General features: G+C 44.0%; 1 protein-coding gene across 1 annotated transcript; it reads left to right on the top strand.

Annotated features, from left to right (window-relative positions):
• The first annotated feature begins 2,871 nt into the window (after window positions 1-2,871).
• Window positions 2,872-21,312, top strand: LOC8024000 (latrophilin-like protein LAT-2). The gene is made up of 15 exons (XM_029974339.3): window positions 2,872-3,153; window positions 4,074-4,224; window positions 4,792-4,881; window positions 5,675-5,807; window positions 7,457-7,618; window positions 13,052-13,181; window positions 15,860-15,957; window positions 16,024-16,129; window positions 16,419-16,572; window positions 16,703-16,766; window positions 16,842-16,902; window positions 17,336-17,421; window positions 18,095-18,224; window positions 18,874-18,975; window positions 21,094-21,312. The coding sequence occupies exons 1-15, from the start codon at window positions 2,872-2,874 to the stop codon at window positions 21,238-21,240; spliced, it is 1,896 nt and encodes a 631-aa protein (XP_029830199.2). The 3' UTR covers window positions 21,241-21,312.
• Window positions 21,313-22,445: the final 1,133 nt, after the last annotated feature.

Genomic DNA, 22,445 nt, shown 5'->3' with positions numbered 1-22,445 from the left:
GTGGCTTCGCCTCTTGGTCCTTATTTGTTCTGCCAAGATGGACTAGTCCTTGAGCCTCAAGATAATGATCGGCAGCTTCCGCCAACTTGTCAAGTCCTTGGCAGCCTCTTTCCCTTAAAAAGATGGTCAGTTTTTCGTGACATCTCTTGAGAAACTGTTCTGACACTATTTTGTCCCGGAGTGCGTCGTAGGTGCGCTCCGTTTTGGCCATTTCTTGCCAATGGTCAAAATATCCCAACAGACGACCAGTAAACTGTCTGCCTGTCTCTGCCTCCTCTGGTCTTGCCTCTCTGAACTTGGCGCGGTACCCTTCTTCCGTATACCGAAATCGTTGGAGAAGAGTCTGCTTAAGCACAGTGTAGTTTGTAGCAGCGTCAGCAGCCATGCGTCCGACTACACTTAATGCCTCCCCTGTCAAGCATAGACTCAGGGACAAGGCCCATTTATCCTGTGGCCACTCTTGGCACGTTGCCACCCGCTCGAATCGTTGGATGTAGGCGTCAAGCTCGTCGCGTTTCTCATTGAAAACGGGGATAAGCTTGTGTGGGCTCCGGTACCCCTGTACAAAGCCAGCAGGTGTACCCGCACCAGACTCGTTCGGAATTCCCTCTACTGCACTTTCTCGTCGCTCCTGTAAACGTAATTGGAGCTCCAGTACCGCACGTTCTGCTTCTAGGCGCGCACGAGTATGGTCATCCGCGTCTAAGCGAGCCCGAGCAAGGGCTTCTGCTTCTTTAGTAGCCTCGCGTTCTGCTGTACGCTGGTCCCTTTCGCGCACTCGCTCTTCATCCATCCATTGTTTCAAAGCTGCCCCAGACAACCCCAACTCCTGGCCAACCTTCATTAATTTCTCGGTATCCATTCTCAGCCGTCGCACCGTTTCGCAAGGTGAAGCTCTTTAGGGTGTCAGTTAAGAGCAAGGTCCTGTCGCGGACGCCAGATATGTAGTGGACCGCGTTCACGCTTGCGTGGGTGTGCGACGCGAAGAGCATGGACAAAGAGACGACATCTTTGGGCCAGTACGAAAATATATTAAAGCGTTAAACACTAGAGAATGAGAAAATTCAAAAAAATTAATTATCGGAAAATCTAGCACTTAAAGGGTAATTAAAGAGGAGTACTTCACATAGTCCGTGAAGCGGGTCTGAGTTCTGACCATGGTTGGCACGCCGAAGTCTTGATGCCAGGTAGATTGGCGCGTTGGGGCTGGGTAGTGGACGACGGGGTGGCTTGAAGAGTATGGCCTGAAGTAGCGGCAGGGCAGCCCCGGAGGCCCGCTGACCAGGCCTGTGTTTGTGGACGACGAACTGAAGCCGTGCCGACCACGCCTATCGTTGCGGGTCGGTTTTTTCGTCCACCAGATCCTGCTCGCTTGTCCTGTTCGGTCACTTCCAGGCTTCCTTCTACTTCTTCTTTTTCCACCACGCGCCACTCGCGCCAAATTTTCTCCGTGCACACAAACACACAGTCAACCAGCCACATCAGCATTCCTTTTCGTCGTCGTCCTCTTTTTTCTTCTACATTGAAGTCCGAAATCACCACATATATATATATATATATATATATATATATATATATATATATATATATATATATATGCACAGAGCATAGTGAGAGATAAAAAGTCAGACATTTTTTTAACTCTTACCTTCGTCAATATAAGAGCTCGCACTGGCGTCCTTTATTCGTGTCTGAATTTGCGTGTCTAATATAACGAAAACTTGTGATGTGCACTCTGTACTTTGTTTCTAAGATTAAACAAAATAAAACAAATGTCGTTGTGATATACTACTATATACGTTTAAACCTGCTAATAAGGGACAATGCTAATAAGGGACAGAAGCATATGCTGGGTCTTGGTACAATTTTAAAAGAGCTGGATTCTCTACAGCCGCAAATACACTTTAATTTTGTTCACCAAAACACGTTGTTTTTATTTGTAACTCTATTTCACTTACCTCAGGTACTGAAATTTCAAAAGGAAAGTGTTGCCACGTCAGAGCAGGGCAGAGTTATGCGGTCATCGTTGCAGGCTTTTGAAAGTGACCTTCACCCTCTTCCTTTAGTGACGGCCCAGCGCAGCATCAAGACGATCCCTGCTCCTCTGAAACGAGGCAAAAGACCGAGCAGAGTCAAGCACAAGGGACGAGGTCCGCCCGTGGAAGTCTCTGTCTCGAAGAAAAAGAGAGCAAGGGTGAGCATCAATCTTCAGTTGCAAAGTGCGACTTTCTTTTTGCGGTCGTTGTTTAGGTTTCCGACTCATTTCATACCCGAATGGGAAAACTCTCCGCAGGAAGTAAAACACGCCCGTGTGTCTGGCAAGACGTTCGAAAGGGTACGTGGAAATCCTGCCTGTCCAACGCCATCAGCGACATGCGTCTCAGGGTAAGCACTGACAGAAACAACCGCGCGTAATCGCAATTACGAGCTAAAGTTTCGCCGAATATCTCAAAAGCGTGAGGGGGGAGGCAGGGCAGACAAGGAAAGAGTTCTCAGGAGGTCATCACCTTGCTCATCCCGCCCTTTTCCAAACCAGAGCTGAAAGATAGTCGAATTCCTTTCTTGAGGAAGGACAAGTGTCTGCGGACACAGACGTCACGTTGCTCATACGTGATGCTAGAGACGCGATGTTCGTTGCAAACATAATGCCAGAATGATCTGCGAACACTCCTCAAGCATGTCTGCATCATATAATGTTTCGAACATGTCTTCGGACAGTGTTTGTTTGACCGATGTGACAAGAGCGTCATACAAGAAAGACCTCAGACAGTTTCTGCAAACTGCCCTTTGTATTATGAGGAGCAGCGTGGCGGCAACTTAAAAATGACTGCGTTTTTTTTTTCCCCGCCGGTTTGTCAGCTCTCTCAGGACATGGTGAGCTCCGCGTCCGCGGCTAAGGAACTCCGAGACCTCTCCTTCAGCGACGAGGCCAAGGACATGACGGCGTTTGCTAGCATCTTGGACTTCGTCAAAGACCTTCTGGCCAGGAGCCAGTCGCAAAGGCAGCGCCTGCCTCCCGCCGAAAACATCAACTTCACCAGTGATGTCCTTGGGACGCTGGACAGGATCGCCCACAACACTCGTTCGCTCTCCTGGAGGGAGGACAGTAACCAGTCGCCCGTGTCCGCTTACCTTCCCGGTTTCGATGTCCAGGTAGAGCCATGCGCACCTCTTGCCATGAACGCATGCGGCTATTATCTTTATTTTCTTTTTTAAACGTGTGTCTGAACACGAACGAGCCTATACATACAAAGAACGTAGTAACGAGGAAATTAAGAAATAAAAAATACGGGCGAGCGCGTTTTAATTTGTAAATGTCTCTCTATCTCGTTTAGTGAAATCTCCGTGACGACGATACTTTTCTGTACAATTTTCACAGCGTCAATTTTAATTATTTCACCAAGTGACATGCTCGTACATGCAGCGGAACATGCAGCGGAAAGCTAAATCGTTTTCGTTACACCAATTTAGAAAGGTCGCCTTGGGAGGTTTAGTCAGAATTGTAGAATGTAGTTGAACGTCAAAGAAGAAGAAAAAGTTAAAAGTTTAGCATGGACTATATACGTTTGATGGGATTTTTCCCCTGCTTAAAATTTACTTAGATATTTTTTATATAAAAATATACATGCACTTTACGTTGCATGCAGCTCCTATTTCATGGAAGGATAAAATACGTAAGTGACGAGTCATCGGTCCTCTTTGCGCGATCGAAAGTTTATAAAGAGAGAGAGAAGCCGTAACGATAACCATAAACATCCCCACGACGGCGCTGGGGCTCTCAAAATATGCCTTCCATGACTGTCGGAATAACTTTAGGTGAAGTCAAGTCGTATGCCTAGCAGATGGTGTGATACTCCCGAAAGCGCCGAGAAAAAGCGGGAACAGTGATCTCGTTAATTTCACTGCGTGTACAAGTTCTCAAACAATCTAAATGTGCATTTGGTATTTGGAGGCTTTTATTTTGCCGCGCCGTAATCCGAACAAATACGAACATCTAAAGACTTTACTGTCCAGCCCCCATGAAAAAGAAAGCTGGCAATGCTAAACCAGGCTTTGGTTTACCGCTGTATCAGAGGAAGAAGCACAGGATTGCCAGCGAGATCATGCGCGAGACGGAGATGGTTGCTGAACAGCTGAGCTGCTTCTGGGCTTCCTCGTCCATGGACTCGGACAACGGCACCGCCGAGAACCGAACAGGCGTCTTCATTCGGAAAGAGAACATCGGTGAGTTCACGCGCGGTGGCCCATTGAAATCCGTCTGAACATGCGCAAAATGAATGCCAGATGTCACGGATATTCAGTGCATATGGCACCCGTATCTGACTGCTGCTTTCATTAGCGTCCTATCCCGCCCACACATCAGAAAAGGTCCTGAAGTGGCAATAAATGACGTCAAAAAAGCTGCATTTACTCGGACAGATTCTGATAAGTTTCTGCCAGATTTTAAGACGGCCGTTTGATTTTAGGACAAAAACAAAGAATACGCGGTGATCGCACGTTAGCGCTAGCAGTGTCGGGCTGTGTACATAGGAGCGTTGTTAAGTGGACCTAGTATATGCTCTTTACTCTAGCACTTAGCGGGCAATCCGGGCCTTTGTCCATGGACAAAAGAATTTCGTTTCGACGGATATGCACCTGTTTCAAAAAATGCCCGACTGGGACCCGTGGACATCCGAGTCCTCGAGAGAGTCCGGTCTCTCGAGTGCAAATTAAGACACTATTTTGAAATGAAAGGGATAAGCATTTCAGCGAGGGTTGTTACAGGAGTCGTTCAATATATATCTCTTTCAGAACTGAAGACCTACTGGTTTCCGTTCAGCGGTACAGAGGTGTGCTTTCCTGACTGCGATGACGGCACTGAAACGGCGATAAGAATAGAAGGTTCGTCCCGCTCAAGACATTATTTTTGGACGCGACCATAGCTCGGTGCCATATATCTCGTCCTTGAAGCTCCCTTATGAAATAGACGTCATATGAATATGCGTTCACTAGGGGCTAAATCGAGCGTGCTTGGTAGGCTCAGTGCATCATGGCTGAACGAATACTTTAGGGCCTGAACGAAGCTTGCCATGCACGGTAGGAATGCCAGTACAAAATTTTCTGGTATCGTACTGCGTGGCACGTTGTGTTATGTGGCATACCTGTTCCGTGCTTGGCTAAACCTTGCAAATTTTTTTTACAAATTTTAAAAATATATTTTTCGATTTATAACGTAAGAGGTTACGCATTTTATTAGAGCTATTTCGCGTGAAGTCCGGGGCCAGTAATGCTTTACTGCCCTGTTGTAATTTTGTATTCTTTTTTTTTTTAGGGAGAGGGGTTACTATTAGTAAGAGTACGATCACACTTACAGAGTGAAAACGGCAGGGAAGAGCTTCAGGGGTCCCCCCCCCCCTCCCCTTTCCCCCCTGCGCCCCCCCCCCCCCCCGGCGCGAGCCTACTACCTTTGAGAATTCCTTCAGTATGTCATGCATCTCGAGCGCGCGTGCGCAGTCAAAGCACCACGGAAAGCACGAAGCGTGTGCTGGAGGCATGGCGTTCGAAAGACATGTCCTGCCGTTCTCACATTGTATATGACTAAAAAAAAAAAGATTAATTTGAGGTTGTTATTTTATTTAATTTTGGAAATCGACGACCCAGGCGCCGTCATGCTTATTTTATTTTCAACTTCTAGGTGGTGCAGTTTCCCTGGAGGGGTTACCCCAAGTTTGCGGAGATTCAGCGTACGTGGGCTTTGGGACGATCTTCCGAAACTTTGGCGACCTTCTGCATCCGACAACAGCCGTCCTGCCCAAGTCTCAGCAAGAGTGAATAGACGTTTCTATTCTCGACCTAATTTTTATTCAGACTGCTCTTAAATGAGCCACTTTTAGCAAAAAGTTTTAGGTTCAGTGTAATTAGACTAATAAAGGAGAAGACAAAATGGATAGCTTTTTTGGCGAGCGCGAGTACCGGCGCGGTTATCTATTGGATTGAATAAATAGTGCCGGGCCAACACCACCTGGACAGAAGGCCTCCACACGCGTCACCATAGTCAGATCGATCGAGGCGAGAGATTGGGCACGAGTGCTGCGTCAGTGTTCGGCTGCGGCTCGTGGCCAATCAGCGCGTCAAAGGTCGGGCTCGGGTCCAATAGCCGACCAAGCGCGATCCGACTGTGATGACGTTTCATAGAGGAAGAGGAAACCATGCGGGGGCCTTCTGTCTAGGTGGTGTTGGCCGGGCTCGCTTGAATTCCGGCCTTTCAAGGGATAGTTGATTGTTATCGATATATTTAGATTAAAGCAAACAAAACAAGATAGTAATTTGGCAGCTGCTTTGCCTCATCTCTGCACCATATTAAGTAATTCAACGATAAGAAGTTAGGTTTGTTTGCCTAGTACATGCATCTGCAATGAAAGAAATAACAACAGACATTAAGAAACTGCCTCGCATAGCACTCTTGTATTTGTCTCTACTAATAGCTAGACTCCTGCGGTACTGTTCAAATGTTCAAAGCCTATCGTAAAAACAAAACAAACAAAAAAAAAAGGAAGAGAAGAGGGTGAAATTGATAAACTTTTATCAAATTACGAATTAAATCAGGGGTCTCCAAACCCCGGCCCGCGGACCAGATCAGAACCGCGAATCTTCGACGGACCGCGGCTGGCCGCAAGAAAATGGCCGCGGTAAAATGTCCGCGGTAAAATGTTCGCGGTAAAATGTCCGCGCCGTTAAATGGCCGCGGTAACATGGTCGCGGAAAAATGGCCGCGGCAAAAGGGCCGCGGTAAAATTGACGCGGTAAAATGGCCGCGGTAAAACATTGAAGTACTTTTTTTTTTTCATTTTAGGATTTAAACTTAATCTGCACGCACGTAGAAATAACAGACTAAAGATTCCTCAAAATGTATGTCCCCTTAGCCCGCACCGGGTAAAGGTGTCGCAGAATGTGTCATTGTGTTTATACGTTAGAATTATTGCAAATTATAGATCAATTCAAGTGATTCAGAAGGAGACTGAATTAGCGCCCAACTATGCACCAATTTAATCACGATAGATTTCGATGGTGAAGCTTTCCCGGAAACTTTAGCGTGAAAGGTCAAAGACCAAGCGCAACGACGGTGTAACATCTCGCTGAAACTTACTATATGAGCAGGGCATAAAGAGGCTTCCGTGGTCAAACGGTGCCCAGCTGTCACCGACAGCATAAGCAAAGTGGGGTGTGGCTAACTGTGTTCACACTTCCTGCTTCGTGATTCGCTCTTCGGCGCTCCTGTTGGCAAAGGAGGCAACCTCAATGGCTTTGAAGCAATAATGAAATGCTCAGGGTTCGCCGCGCTCTGCGTTTCTGAAGATGTCTGTGACTCTCACCTAGCCGCACCTCAACCGAAAACATGTTTATTAAACATAGATTTGAAATTGTTTTCTCTGTCCCAATACTTCCGTGTTTAGTTTGCTTTCTTTTCTGCTTCTAGACCGCCCGGCAATTTCGTGGTGAATTCAGCCCTGGTTGGGTTTTCCTTCGGCCGGCAAAACAGCTCGCTTCTGTTCGAAAAGAACATTGTGACCGCCACGCTATCCCACTCGGACGGTCAACTCCGCGGACGGGTCATCTGTGCCTTCTGGAACTTCTCAAGGTTCGTGGACAACCTTCGTCATCTGCGTTTACCTTTGGTAGGACCGACATGTTCACAATGGGACGTTTGTGTACTGTTTGCGCGAGCGTTCTATCTAACGCCCCTGGAAGCTTTTGAAAAGAGCTGGTCTATTATATGCTATTCACCTCGAGACCCAGATTGAATTTAGGGGCAGCGTTCTCTTGTTTATCTATGGTTCTCTATAGACGTTTTTTGTTTCCTGTGGTTCTCAGTTCCGTGGGTTCCGTATCTGGTATGCGGGACGAAAAAATAATAAAGCATTTCAACCTGGAATATGCGAGAAATTATAAGTGAGGCAAAACAAGAATGTGTGACAATCACACATTTTTCGTAAACACCTTTCAGCGGCGTGGAGAGATCAAAACGATGTTCTACCGCATACCAGAAGTGACGACATTCAAGATGACAGAGCCCTCGTGGAAAAGGTGTATAAGGCTCGTGGTGATTCCCTTTGAACATAGTGCGAGTGGAGACAAAGCATCCACACTAACGGCACAGAGCACGAGCTCTTAGGAGTTGATATTAAAAATGCGGGTATTAAACATGATAAAAAAGAAAAATGTTCTTTATCATAAATTTGTACTTAGCAAAGATGTTGCCATTTTGTCTGCCTTCCGAAAACAACGGAACGCGGTAACTAAAGCCCTAAGACAAGCTAAACACGCATACTTCAACAATTTGTTTAATGGGGATATGCGGTCCGATGTGGTTTGGAAAAAGTTGAATAGTTTAATGAAAAATGGATTGCATATAGACAAGATAACAACACTTAAAATTGATGGTATTGATATAAGTGGTGTGGCTTTAGCAGAAAAATTTAATGAATATTTTGTTGAACTTCTTCATAGTACACATAGTGAGCATGCTTCCAAATATATGATCAGCGTGCATGACAGTTTGTTTCTTCATCCAACTGATGAAGATGAAGTATACTCAGTTTTTCAAGACTTAAAAAATAGCAGGAACAGTGATTTTTATCAGCTTCAAATTAAACCTATTAAGCATGTACTACGGTCTATTGTTCCGTGTTTGACACATATTTTTAACCTAGCGTTGCAAACAGGGGTTTTTCCTAAGAAAATGCAGGTGGCAAAAGTTTCAGTTTTACATAAAGCTGGAGATAAAAATAACTTAGGAAATTACAGGCCTATTTCCGTATTACCAATATTTTCGAAAGGTCTAGAAAAAATTTTACATAAACGATTATACTGTTTTTGTGACAAATTTCCAATCCTGACACCCTGTCAGTTCGGGTTCAGAAAAGGTCGCTCCACTGAACTCGCGCTGTTAAAGCAAAAAGAATTGATTTTAAACAATATTGAAAATAAACTGGTTACACTCGGAGTGTTTATAGATTTTTCGAAAGCATTCGATCGCCTTAATCACGAAACGTTAATTCAAAAGTTATACATGTTAGGTGTTCGCGGTGTCGCTCTTGAAATGATTAAAAGTTACTTTGAAAACCGCTATCAATGTGTAGAAATCAATAAAAATAGATCAGATCTCAGGAAATTAACAGCAGGCGTGCCTCAAGGCAGTACACTCGGGCCACTTCTTTTTGATTTATATATCAATGATATAGTACGTATTGATGATACAGTTAGTTACATCATATATGCAGATGACACCTCTCTCTTTTTCTCAGGGAACGACGCTGACCAAATTATTCAAAAGGCAAATCGATATCTTGAAAAGCTAAATGCTTGGACGATATTAAATTCCTTAGAAATAAATGTAAATAAAACTAAAGCCATTCTATTCAGGTCACGTAATACAATATGTACCTTCATGACTACCCCTTCACTTGGTGGAAATGAAATAGATATAGTAGAAAATGTAAAAGTACTAGGAATAATATTTAACGAATACCTGTGTTGGGACGAAACTGTGCAACAGATAAGTAATAAGCTATCGAAAGTTGTTGGGGTTATATATAAATACCGAAATATGATTCCCACCTCTGTTATGCTACTTATATACAAGTCTCTTTTTTACACATACTACAACTATTGCTTTCTAGTATGGGGTAATACGACTGCTACAAATCTTAAAATAATACATACACTTCAAAAAAAAGCAATTCGAGGTTTATGTCATGCAGCATACGATAGTCATACCGAGCCATTATTTCATAAATTTAATATAGTGCAAATTCCAAATCACTATAGTTATAAACTTGCACTTTCCTACAAAAGGTCTTTTAGACAGAGCGAAAATATGTATCTATCAATTTCCCAACTTGCACTTAGACAAGCAAATTATCCAACTCGTAATGCTGAGATATGGATAGTGCCACAATCAAGAACAAACTATGGGGATCAGATGTTAAAATGTACCCTCCCCCGTCTTCTTAATCGTTTTTATGAACTTGATATAGATATCTTCAGCATGTCCGACAAACAAATATGTTCACTTTTTGTCTAATGGTTACTCCCATGTAAGAAAAAAAAAAAGTTCAGTATAACACGATTGTATGCGTTTTGCGCGTGTTGTTATTTTTTTTACATACTTTTTCGTTTCTTTTTCTCCCCCTTTTTGTTTACATTCTCTGTTTCGCAATATAGATGATGTTGTCTTTTCCATGCTATAATGAATATGTCAAATGCTAGTGTCTTTACGTTTATGTTTGTTCTTCCCTGGGCTGCTATGGGGGGCAGAGGCTAGTCAAGCAGCGTGTCAGTTGCTTTTTTCTCTGCCTCCTTTCTCTGTTTCAGGGATCAATAAAGAATTTGAATTTGAATTTGAAATTTGATTCCAGTGCGTGAGCGCTGCATTCGCGCCTCCCATGGCTTTTTTTTTTTTTTTTCAGTGTTATGTGTTTGGGCGTCCTTTAGCACTTGCTTGTATATTTGGCTTTGTATCTCGTCGGTTTTTTCCCCTCTGCACTGGGTGAAAGGCGCTGGAGCCACTTGATGGAACTTGAAATATTTCTACATCGAGACAAACCGACAGAAGGAGATACTATGTTTGGTCGATGATTAAGAGATTTAAAATATTGGTAGGGAAAAAAAAATAAGTGAATTGCCTGTCAAATATTCTGATGGCAACGCCCCTAATCTTCTTTGAGGCCTTGAACCACATAAAAAACAATTTCCTAGTAAAAAAATTATGTAGCTGGTGGTGGTGATGCTGCAATCAAAGGTACAGCATGAATGACTAAGCGAGGGTCGGAGGATTAACTTAGAGTGATCTGTAAAGTGCACTCGACATCTCCACTTCCGGACCGCTAGTTTGAGATTCGAATTGAATTTATTTCCGCCACAATGGTGTCGAGGACACCGGACAAAAAGCCCCTATGAGGAGACGTGACAGGGTCCGGTGCCCTTGTAGGTACATGACATCGTTTAAAAATGAAGCAAAAGGACACAAGAATATCTGTCTAAACAAAGTAAGCATACAGTGATTTTTTTGTTACACAATGAATATCAACACCATCTGTAATGAATCTGTTCAGCAGTTTACGCAGGTTATGAACAAGGCATTGTAATGCAGAATTGGTGCGAAAATGAGGAACATTCCAGAACTCTTTGCGACGGATATTGATGACGAATTCGCGTTTGGTTAGATTTGATAGAACGGATAAAAAAAGCAATGAACTCTGTAGATGATAATAAATACGAGGACAACAAACGATAGTCATCAACATAGGAGACTTTCATAACATTATAGTTTGAAAACAATGGTTTCGCATGAGTATCACAGGGAACATTCGCAATAAAACGCAGCATCTTTTTTTGTAGAATCATTAGCCTACTGATATTTGTTTTAGTGGTGGTGCCCCATACCAGGTGCATATAATTAATTTGTGAACTAAACAAAGCATGATAAACTTAAGTTTTAAGATTCGTAGGCAATAGAGACCGACAGTGACCGATAATTCCAACCATTTTTGCCAGTTTGTGGGCTGAATATTCTATGTGATGATCTCACTGCATACATTTTGAAAAAAATTACACCTAGCGTTTTATGATAGCTTACTATTTCAATCTGACTGCTTCCAATGGTTAGAGCATAACTAGTATTAATTAATTTATTTACAGGTCTGAAAACAACAGCCTTCGATTTGGCAGCATTTACCTTCAGACCGTTTTTCTCCGACCATAAAGAAAACTTCTCCAGCACATTGTTTTCGTTTGTAAAAAAATCATCAATATCCGTCGCGACAGCACAATACTAGTGTTGTCGGCATACATAATGAACCTTGATTTATGGCAAATACTCACTATGTCATTGATATACACATTGAACATCAGCGGGCCAAGTATACTGCCTTGCGGCACACCAGATTTCAGTAGTTGCAAAAGAAGATACATAATTATTCACTGAGGCACATTGCTGACGCTTTGCTAGATATGAATGAACAAGGGCTAGAGAGGTGCCCCGTACACCGAAAGACGAGAGCTTATCAAGGTGCGTTGTATGATTAAGACAGTCGAATGCTTTATTAAAATTAATAAAAAGCCCCAGCGCCAATTGTTTTCGTTCTATATTACGCCATATAAGTTCCTTTTGAGATAATAATGCACATTCTGTAGACTTTCCCTTCCAAAATCCGAATTGAGAGTCCGTTAACACTAAATTTTTGACAAATAAGTCGTCGAAACGCCACAGAATAATATTTTTCCAGCCGTTTAGAAAAAATGGGCAGGACAGATATCGGTCTATAATTTGTAACTATATTTTTCTATCTCCCTTATGTAATACAGAAACTTTTGCGAGTTTCATGTTATTTGGAAATTGGACAGTTGACAAGGCCAAATTAAAGATATAAACTAATAATGGGGAAATGACATCTATCACAAATTTAACAGTTTGTATGTTATCTATATCATGACTTTTGCTATTTCCCAGTCCGATAAATACACGAAGCACTTCTGATTCATCCGTAGATGCCAGAAAAATAGTTTCATTTACCCTGTAACGTTGTCCTTTGCGAGGGGTCCTTTTGTAAGGACACCTCGACCGGGTTTCGAAACCTCGTTCAGGTTTCGAAACATCCAGCAGTGTTTATATGCACGCGAGCGGCTAGCAGGTTTTCTGCACACGAATGTTGTATCTGTAATCAACGTGTCTACACACCAACACACTGTTTACAAACAAGCCCGCTTTGTCCACACCAGTTGTGGGCACTGGGCGTGTACAGAAACCAAATTCGGGAGGAGTGAAGCTCATGCGCATGCGCAGTGCAGACAGCAGCGCCACCACCGGGGCGTGACGTCAGAGAGTTGAGTTCACACTTGGGCTGAGACTACAGTCATAGATACGAGCACAAGCTAGCCCGCGCTTCTGACTTTGATCCATGTCTTTCTACCGCGAGCGCTCGTTCTGCGGAAGCACCTTTCAAAGCCAAGGTCTCGTGCTCCCACGCTCGCGGCATTTTAGCCATTTCACGACTGTTTTCGCAACTTTCAGGAATAATGGCACCGGTGGATGGGACGACGGAGGCTGCGAGGTCGACTACTGGGCCTCCGATTTCCAGAAGACCACGTGCCGATGCAACCACCTCACCAACTTTGCCGTCCTCCTGGACAGGACTGGGCAGGTGGAACGACGGACATTGCTTTTCGCGGGCGGCCGAACGTCACTGCGCGCTTATTACCTGGAAACAAATTCCTAAAGCCGCTTCTACACTGCTTATACATCGTGCAAAGGGAATGGTGTTCGCTGCAGGCAGGATGGACAGAAGTATCTGCGCCTCAAGCATGTTCGAAGCAGCTCCGAACATGCTTGAACGTGTCTGCAGACGGTTCTTGTATGACCCATGCGACAGGACTGCCGTAAAGCAAGAAACACGCGTCAGACAGTGTCTGCACATAGTTTTATGTATGATGTATTAGCAACGTGGTTTAAAAGGACATAGCGTCACTGAAGGCTTCCATTGTGACGAAACTGGGAGGCACTCACTTGATCGAATGGCGTTTTAGCGAACGCCCACGTTTCACCGAATGACACTTTAGCGAATAGTCGGACGCCGCGAAGCACCGTTTCCGGGTGGGCCAAGTGGGTTCACATTTTTGTAACGAACCACCGCAGACTGTCGCCACGAAGCGGCGTAGGCGCAGCACGGGGGGAGCGGGGGGGGGGGGGGGGGGGGGGGGGGGTAGCGGGGGAGCGGGGTTAGCACGCGGCCCCGTTATTCGCCAGAAACGTTGATTCGCTCAAATGTCGCTGTTCGCTAAAACGTCATTCGTGATATGGACCCGACGAAACTCACGAGCTTCGTTTCAGAGCCGCGCCGCGGCGCCGCACTCGACAACCTCAAAATAGAAGCCCTTTGCAATTGAATCAAATCGGATGTGGCAGAGATGGTAGCACCTGCTCGCAAGCAGGCAAACAAGCCGGCTTCACCATTAGCCAACTAGGAGCCACTTGATATAGGAAGCAGTAGTGAAAATTAGCACTCGTTTAGTTACCAGCTATGCCAAAAGTCACCAGCCGTTTACAGTTCTCTCCTAAACGTTTGTATGCTTTTTTTTTTTTTCTCCAAGCGTCAAAATGGGCCGCTGCCAGCCAGTTTGAAAGCTCGTTTCTTTATTTCTAGCAGACGCTGTGGGATGCTGTACTCTTTGAATATCGGTGACCCTAGGACATCTTAAGTGCAGTACACTCAATGATAATTGAGAACCAGCGTGTTGGTGAATAGATACGAATACATGACAGGATAGAACATCGCGGACGGACACGGAAAGAGTACTTTCATTGAGCAAAAATACAGAATGGCACAAAATATAAAACCTAGAATACAGGGCGGGCACAACAACAGATTTGGGAGGAAAATCGTTGAATCATTTGCCATATGGGTACTGTCACCAACATTTCTACACCTTCATTTTCACTGACAAAGACAAAGGTCGAATTCCTAACACCACAGATAACTAGATTACTAATACCTCGTCGTGACGCCAGTGGTTTTTAAACTTCTAAATTTATAGTAACTTTCCCTTTCCATTGACAATTTTCTCCTTTCCTTCCTTGAGAATTTTGAAACCTTTGGAAGGGTGGTTTCATATTTTTTGCCATTCTATGTTGTTGCTCAACGAAAAAGGTCCTGTTTTCGTCCCCGTTCTCGATGTTATCCTTTCATGTATTCGTTTCACTCAATGCCACAGCTATTTTAGTCTTTGACTTCCTGTGATGGGGGTCAGAAAACTCCGAGACCATAAAGGCGACGTGATAATTATGGGACCAACCATGCTACTGTAGGGCTTCCTTCTTCCTTAGAAATACCAATCAATCAAAGCTTTATTTTCTAGAAACACTGAAAGGAGTCCCAGAAAAAAAGCTGCTGCGACAGCTTGATTGGGTCTGGTCCCTTATTACATTGGCAGCAGCTTAACAGTGTAACACTCTACTAGCGTAACACTTGTTGAAACAAAAAAAAAAAAAGATTAAAAATTAGAACTTTGTAAAAGTTATAACACTAAGTTAGGAAACAACGAAGTTATAAGAGCGCAAGTCTCGTTTGTTAATCGTGTATATGTTTATGTTGCTTGTGAGGCGTTTATTTAAAAGGAGTGGTACATTATAATGTAGAGTTTGTAAATTGTAGTTTGTGCGGGAACAAGGGAGGATCCATGCTTCTCTGCGGCGTATGATAACATCACTGCTATGCTTTGCAAGGTCAGAAATAGTGAATGAAAAATCAATGTATAGTGTGGATGACAAACGAATGGAACAAAGTAAACGATACCCATACATGCGTTCAACCGGAATCATTTGATATATTCAAAATAAAGGTTCTGTGTGGCCTGTGTAGGAAACATCAGCCATATATCGTATTATTTTCTTTTGTAGTATGGTGTGTTTTTAAGGTTTGTTTTTGTTGTAGTAGCCCATACAAAGTGACAATAATGTAAGTGGGATTGAAATAATGCATAATATATTTAAAGTTTAATGTTGAGTGGTAAAACATTACGGCAACGAGAAACAATATCAACGACCCAAGAGAGTTTAGCTATCAAAATCCCACATTATATATTCTGAAGAAAAAAATATGCCTAAACTTTTATGCTGGTTGACTAGTTCGATTGCATAAAAATATGTTATCTTTAAAAGTAGGTAGCTGCCACAGCCGAAGTAAATTTAAGTCTTGTTTCAAGCTCAAGTTATGGTTTGAACTATTATTCTTAATTTAATTACTAAAAGATCGATGTTCGGAATCGCTAATGAATGTTGTGGTTATGAAATGAGCCTCTGACATAATAATCCTATCGTGAACAGATGGAAGACAGTATTCCCCTCAAGGTCCTCACCATAGTTTGCTCCGTCCTGTCCATCATTGCCCTTATGCTTACCATGGCCTGCCTTCTTTGTCTCAGGTGATTTGGGACTTCTTCATTTGTACACTTAACACGTACGTGAGCTGAAGAATCGCATCGTTTCAGGAACCTTCACTGCCGAAGGAGCACCATTGCCTGCAACACTTGCTTCTGCCTCCTCGTATCAAACCTAATCATGATGATGGGCTTCGAGCAGACGTATTCACACAGCGTAAGTTACCTACACTGCGTCATCTTCTCTCTTACGCATTAGATATGACAAAGCATCTCGTTTGGTGCCTGCCTTCAGTGCCAGTTCACTAATTTTGGTTTTGCTTTGGCCGGATATGAGCACGGCCAACCTCAAATAAACGCCGGAAGGTTACAGAAAGCAACACGTTTTGTTGGGGGGAAAACTGAGAAAGACAATCCCTGCCATTCTCAACCTTTCAGTGACTTCTGGTAGCTGGATGATGTCCCACTGATTCCTGCATGTGGATGCATTCTGCTTTCTCTCTTAGGTCGCTTGCATGGTGACAAGGAGTATTCTCTTGTGTGTCTTGCTCTCTGCTTTCATGTGGATGCTGCTGGAAGGCTACCACTTGTACCGGATGCTCGTTGTCGTCTTCAACAACAACCAAATTCCGGTGTCGTGGTTCTACGCCGTTGGCTACGGTAGGTTTTCCAGACTCTAAGCTTTGCTGGTAGATATGAAAAAAAAAAATCAGCAAAGAACAAGAAAGAGATGAGCACGCCTTTCTGCCTGTGCGATTTTGCTAACCATAAACTGATTTGTATTGTCCAGGGATTCCATTGGCTATTACTACAGTGGCAACGCCTCTGACCAGCAGTAACTTCAGACCTAACTTGTGAGTGTTCTACCTTTTCAGTAATTTGGGTATCGCGTCTTACCCTCGAACAACACATATCTTATGGTGTTACAGCTGCTGGTTTGTTGGTGAAGATATATTCTACTTCTGTGGACCAATGATTGTTGTCATCAGTGTGAGTATACCTATTTGTTGCTACACTCCTCTATTATCGACTTTGTCAGTGGATGCCAGAAGTACCAAAAGTCTCAGTCGCACGCCGGCGCCACCCGAGGCCCAGGGCATTATAAAAAAAAAGATAGTTCCTTCAATGAACCGTGGAGTTAAGAATGTAGCCTATTGTTATCCCCAAACCAGTCAGCTACGAGGTCATCGAAAACAACAAGCCGTTAGTTGTAACGAAGGTTCACTGACCTCGTATTTATGAACGCTGACTTTATTGGAGGTCTGTGTTCAGAAGCCTTACTTACTGATGGCAATAATAACCTTGCTTGTGTCTGTGGCTTGCGAATGTACGAGAAATTCCCCATATAGAGATTGGTACGACGTGAGTATTAGGAATTGTCGGAGATCTGTCTCGATCTCAAGACTCTGAAAACGCTTTTCAGGTAAATAGTGTTCTACTGGTGATCGCTCTGATTTCGGCGTCGAAGGTGAAGATAAAAGCCCAGCAACGCTCCCCCGACAAAATTGGGTAAGCTCCTGTAATAAAACTTCCAATAATGGGCACTTGTTTCTTTTGTAAGTCTAACCATGCCACTTTTCGTTAGTTGCTGGTCATGAAACACAGCAGCCTAGGACAATTTAAATACGTTTTGTTTTTAATTATTTAGGGCATCTTAGATGTACCTTCGCCATTCAGACTACCCAATATTACGAAAACCTAAAACATTACGTCACGCACGACCAAAATATCCTAAACTATGTTGATCGTTCATGCCGGTCGACAGGTAGCAAATAATTGTCGATTGTGAGATCGTGAATGAATGCCTGAAAGGTGAGCCTGGACGTTTGTTCTACGGAAGGAAATAACAAGGATACGCCAATGAAGGACACAACATAACGGGGCAAAATTTAATAGTTATAATACACCAACTAAGTACAATATTTCCCTGCGACACTTCCGTGGAACACAAAAGCTGCGAGTGCGGAAGTTCTGGTGGAAAGCAGCTAACAAAGCTTCCATTGACGATCATCTGCTCTTCTGGCGGCCTTGCTGCTGAAGATGTATAAACTTCTGCAGCATAAATTTCGCGCCACCGCGAATTTGTTTTTTCTCTACAAGAACACATAGGAATCTCCACCAGCATAGTGTGATGACGTCAAGTGCAAGCCATGCATTATATAAATTGGTGTTTTCTGTCCAGGTCATGGTTGAAGGGATCGGCTTCCTTGATGTTCCTGCTTGGTATCACGTGGGTTCTTGGACTTCCCCTGTTGGCCGGCAACGTGATACCTTACATCGGCTACGTCTTCACTGCAGTAAATGGTTCGCAGGTTAGTTTGAAAAAAAAATTGAATGTCCAAATACAAAAAAGAAGAAAAAAAAAGAAGTTTTGGGAATGTAACTTTAAAGTTAGCCACGCTGAAGGATGTATATGGCGTCTCTTGACAACTCGTCACAATCACCTGGATAGTGCTTCAGGCGCCCTGTCCAGTCGCTGATATGAGGCCGCCGATGCGGCCATCTTACCAATACCAATCAGCCGCATTTTACATGCTTTAGAGTTGTGGCGCCATGTCATAGCAATCGGACAAAGTACATATTGCGAAGATTTGCCAAGGGCGATTTCTTGAATTTACATTATGACGACTCAGCGGCTTTATGCCAGTTCGACTGTATTGTTATTAAGGTAAATCGCTGCTTAGTGAGAAGCAACAATGGACACCCTTTTGTGCTAATGCGCAGGCCGGGACATTGAAAATGTCTATCTTTAGCCCGTTAAACGTTAGAACATCATAATTCTGACAATTTTGACTGGGAACGGAATACAGAGATGTGTCTGCCATAGGGAGAGTTGTAAAGTAATCCTTAAGAGCAAGGATTTGTATACGTGTACCACTTCTTTAAGTTAACTGCGTCGTATAGTCTTTGCATATATGGAATATGGTAAAATGCGGTTTTCTGGTTTTCTTTCCGGTTTAGGGGGTGGCCATGTTTGCCTTTCACATCGCCTGCAACGACAAAGCCCGAACGACGCTCATCAAGATGTTCAAAAAGAAAACACGTGGCACGGCTTTCGGCAAGGTAATGTACTGGCAACCACGTGTACCCTGTGAACGTAGAAAACTAGAAACAACTCTGGCAGTCTTGGAATCGCACGTGCTTGCCCCTCTGGACGCCTTTATATTCCGTTTCACACCCGGCCGCGGTCGATGCTAGGATTTGTTGGAGCCGATAAAGCAGCACCAAAAAGGATTCATCAGGGCACTCGTCCTCTTCGTGCGTTTCCTATCACCGGCTGGACCAGTCACGCCCAGAAGAAAAGGCGCGGGATCATGCCCCAATCACTGTCCGTGATTGATTTTAGCCGGTAATAACAAATCCACAAAGACGCCTTACGACAAATCGTTTATGCCCGAGCAGCTAGCTACTCTTCCAGTCATTCGTAAGCTAGAAACAAACCAAGCAAAAGCATATCCTCAAATATATATATTTTTTTTCGAAACCTGATCAACGCATACTGCAAGGCTCTATAGTTTTGTTATGGCTTCTATAGATGTGGTTCAAGTACGTCCTCTGGACGCCGCCATCTTGCTGCTGGCATGGGTAAATCGTCTGATAGTCAAGCACTGCTGAGACCGTGGGTACGCCTCAGAAATTTCTGACTATCAGACGATCTACCCACTCCAGCAGCAAGATGGCGGCTCCCAGAGGTGGTACTTGCAAACCTCTATACTCGTTTCCACCTCAAGACAAAAGGAAGTTTTGCTCAATGCATGTTCATACTCCGAGCAAAGTAATCCATACAAGATGTGGTTGTCAGAGGAAGAAGCGATGCTTCTGGTTCTTGAAGCGTGTACATCTTGATCAGATAACATAGATATAATCAAAAATGCATTTGCATATATCTTAATTCTTTATATGGAGGGAGAAATTGGTAATGCTCCACGAGGAGCTGGACTTTTCTTACATGATTTGAAATAATTGTGATAAAATGTACGTATTTTAGTCGTCCTGTTTGCGTATTGTTTTCTTTACTAAAACAAAGCCAACGAGCCAAACGCGGCTTCCTGAAAATTCTCACCTCGCAACCTTCGTGATCACAGTCGAGGGACTTCACAGTTAAGTTACGAGAACGTTTAAAGCATAAATTATTGCCGGATCGCTCGCACGTACTTAACATTTTAGCTTTTTTTTTTCTCTTTTTGGCTGGAGCAAAGTTTTGTTCTGCATATGATGCTCCAGACAAGCTTGCATCAAACACAAAAGAAAAAATAAAAAAATGCTTTAAGCATTCACGGCAATCATCCGAAGTTCAATAAAAGAAAGGCTGCGGTAGCCATGCGGGGAAAAGCGAACATTATATGGACTTGAATATTGTTTTTAATTTGTGTTCCATATTACGTCCAAATACCTTTTTTGTGGGTCATCTGAATAACTTTCCGGCTTTAGTTTTTAATTACTTGCGTATATATTTTGAGGGTATATTTTAGACAACTCAACAAATGGGTTATCTAATAGGGCTTTTATTTTAGATAGAAATAATCACAACGTATTGTGTCAATGCCTTGCAATTTCTTTTTGCTATTTGTAAGTTGTTTAGTTTCCTCAACTCAACCGTTTTGTTGCGCGGTACCACGGTCCTGGGATTGTCTCAGGAAGTTATCAATTTGTAATCCTGACGTCACAGGTTATCGCGAGCATTTTCATGTGCTCCCTTCTCCGTCGTCTGCGCTGTTGCGATCACGTTCCCGTTGAGGCCGAGGGGAGGAAGCGCACAAAAGTGTGACGTGCCCGCAAACCCCCTACGTCATGACATTTGGTTGATGACGAAACAAACATTTGATTAGTGTAAGCCTCAGTGTCTCGTGAGGACGGTTGTGACAAACGTTTCTTTCGTTATATTGGTTCTAAATTTAAGATGAAATTACGCTGACGAAAAAAACATCCGGCAAACATTTCTCGCGGATCATTCTTGAGAACCTCCTGTATACGCTTCAGTCTCACCAACGGACGATATCCAAACATGTTCACGTATAATTGCGGTACTACTCAAGATTGCATGGGTGGCATGGCTTTTTTATATGTCCGCTGGCAGTGCTTAGTCTCGACGTTGTTCTAGGCCACAAGCGTTGCAAAACGTAGACTTTGTGATCGCGTGCATCCTTTGAAGCTTTGTTTTTTTTTTAATTGCGGTTACAGACCGGCGGTGGTCAGGACAAACGTGGCAAGAAGGCCATCTTGGGTGGAAGCATCGGCAGTCAGTCGTCCACCAAGAGCACGCAGCTGAACAGCACCGACTCCCTGGAGAAGCCTTGGGCTGGCCCCTCGGGCGGACCCAGCTTCTAACTGGGAATGCGCCTCCCAGTGTTCTCAGTATACACGATGAACTTGATTTACGAAAAATGCCTGTGTGAAAGAGCTTAGTGTACTTAAATAAAATCGTCAGTTGTCGAATTTTTTTAAAATTATTATATATATATTTTTTATGGGGGTGGAAGATGCTGCTGGTGTTTCTTGACGACGGCCCAGTGGCGTGAAAAACTGACACAACGGAGACATCATCGAAACAAGGTCGAACCCTGCAAATAGAATAGACACGAACACAACACCATCGTGAGAGAGGGGTCTGGCAAAAGACTAGCGTGTATGTTAGAGTCAGAGGCCAGGCGGCCATCATTAGTTGGGGGGCGGGGGGAGAGGGAGAGATAACCGCTGATACTAGTGGCGACGGATGGGAGCCGCAGCCTGGAGCGACTGAAGAGATGGCGGTAGCAACCAATGAGTGGCGGCGTTGGGGCCTCCTTGATGCTAGGGTCGAATGTTGTGAAGCAGACAGCACAAACGGTATCCGAGTCGTTTAAGTATCGCCGCCAAGCGGACCAGCGTCCAAGCACCAATTTGTCCCCGCGATTGAACCTAGGGACCTTCCGTAGAACGATTCGGAGAGGTCATGTTTTGCTTGGTCGTTTGGCTGGTCTAACCACGCTGGGTTCGCGTGGTATACAAAACACAAGGATAGAAACTAGTAATAGGAGCGTTGCCAATCGCCCCCACTCTTTGCATGCCTTGGGCATTCGAGTTTTCGTATCTAACATTCGGATCCTTACGCACTCCCCTCTGAATCGTGACAAACATATATCGTCTGTTCGTGTCCAACCAGTGAGAACCCGAGTCCCAGCCGAACTCTTTCTAATCTGCGCCCTACAGCCGCCTCTTTTAGTGACGCAGGATAATTCAGCATGGATGGATGGATGGATCAGTATTCAGCATCCTTCAGCATCTTTCCCTCTTCCCTCCCCCTCTCTGCCGCCGCTTTGGAATTCTGAAAGGTTCTCCGGCGAGCCTGATATTCGCTCTCCATCCGAGGAGCGGGAATGGCAATCGCGAAGGCTGCAGCGGCACGAGAATAGCATAGACCGCAGGGCGGACGGAGATGTGCGAAAGCGCCTTTCACACGTCTACTGAAGTACGCTTCCTGTAACTACTCTACTAAGGGCAAAGCTTCGCAAATCTCCTGAAGTACATTCTTCAACAACACAACAGCTATCGCT

This window comes from Ixodes scapularis, unplaced genomic scaffold, assembly GCF_016920785.2.
Source record: "Ixodes scapularis isolate PalLabHiFi unplaced genomic scaffold, ASM1692078v2 PGA_scaffold4__175_contigs__length_147842914, whole genome shotgun sequence".
NCBI classification, from domain to species: domain Eukaryota; kingdom Metazoa; phylum Arthropoda; class Arachnida; order Ixodida; family Ixodidae; genus Ixodes; species Ixodes scapularis.
The sequence above is the reverse complement of the archived record's forward strand: the minus strand, read 5'-3'. Positions and strand labels throughout refer to the sequence as shown.

Bases quoted from the DNA above. Each gene is read 5' to 3' on its own strand.
- LOC8024000 (XM_029974339.3), top strand. From the start codon at position 2,872: ATGGTGAGCTCCGCGTCCGCGGCTAAGGAACTCCGAGACCTCTCCTTC. The intron at 15,958-16,023 runs GTGATTTGGGAC...GCATCGTTTCAG, and splicing joins GCCTGCCTTCTTTGTCTCAG to GAACCTTCACTGCCGAAGGA. The intron at 18,225-18,873 runs GTTAGTTTGAAA...TTTCCGGTTTAG, and splicing joins CTGCAGTAAATGGTTCGCAG to GGGGTGGCCATGTTTGCCTT.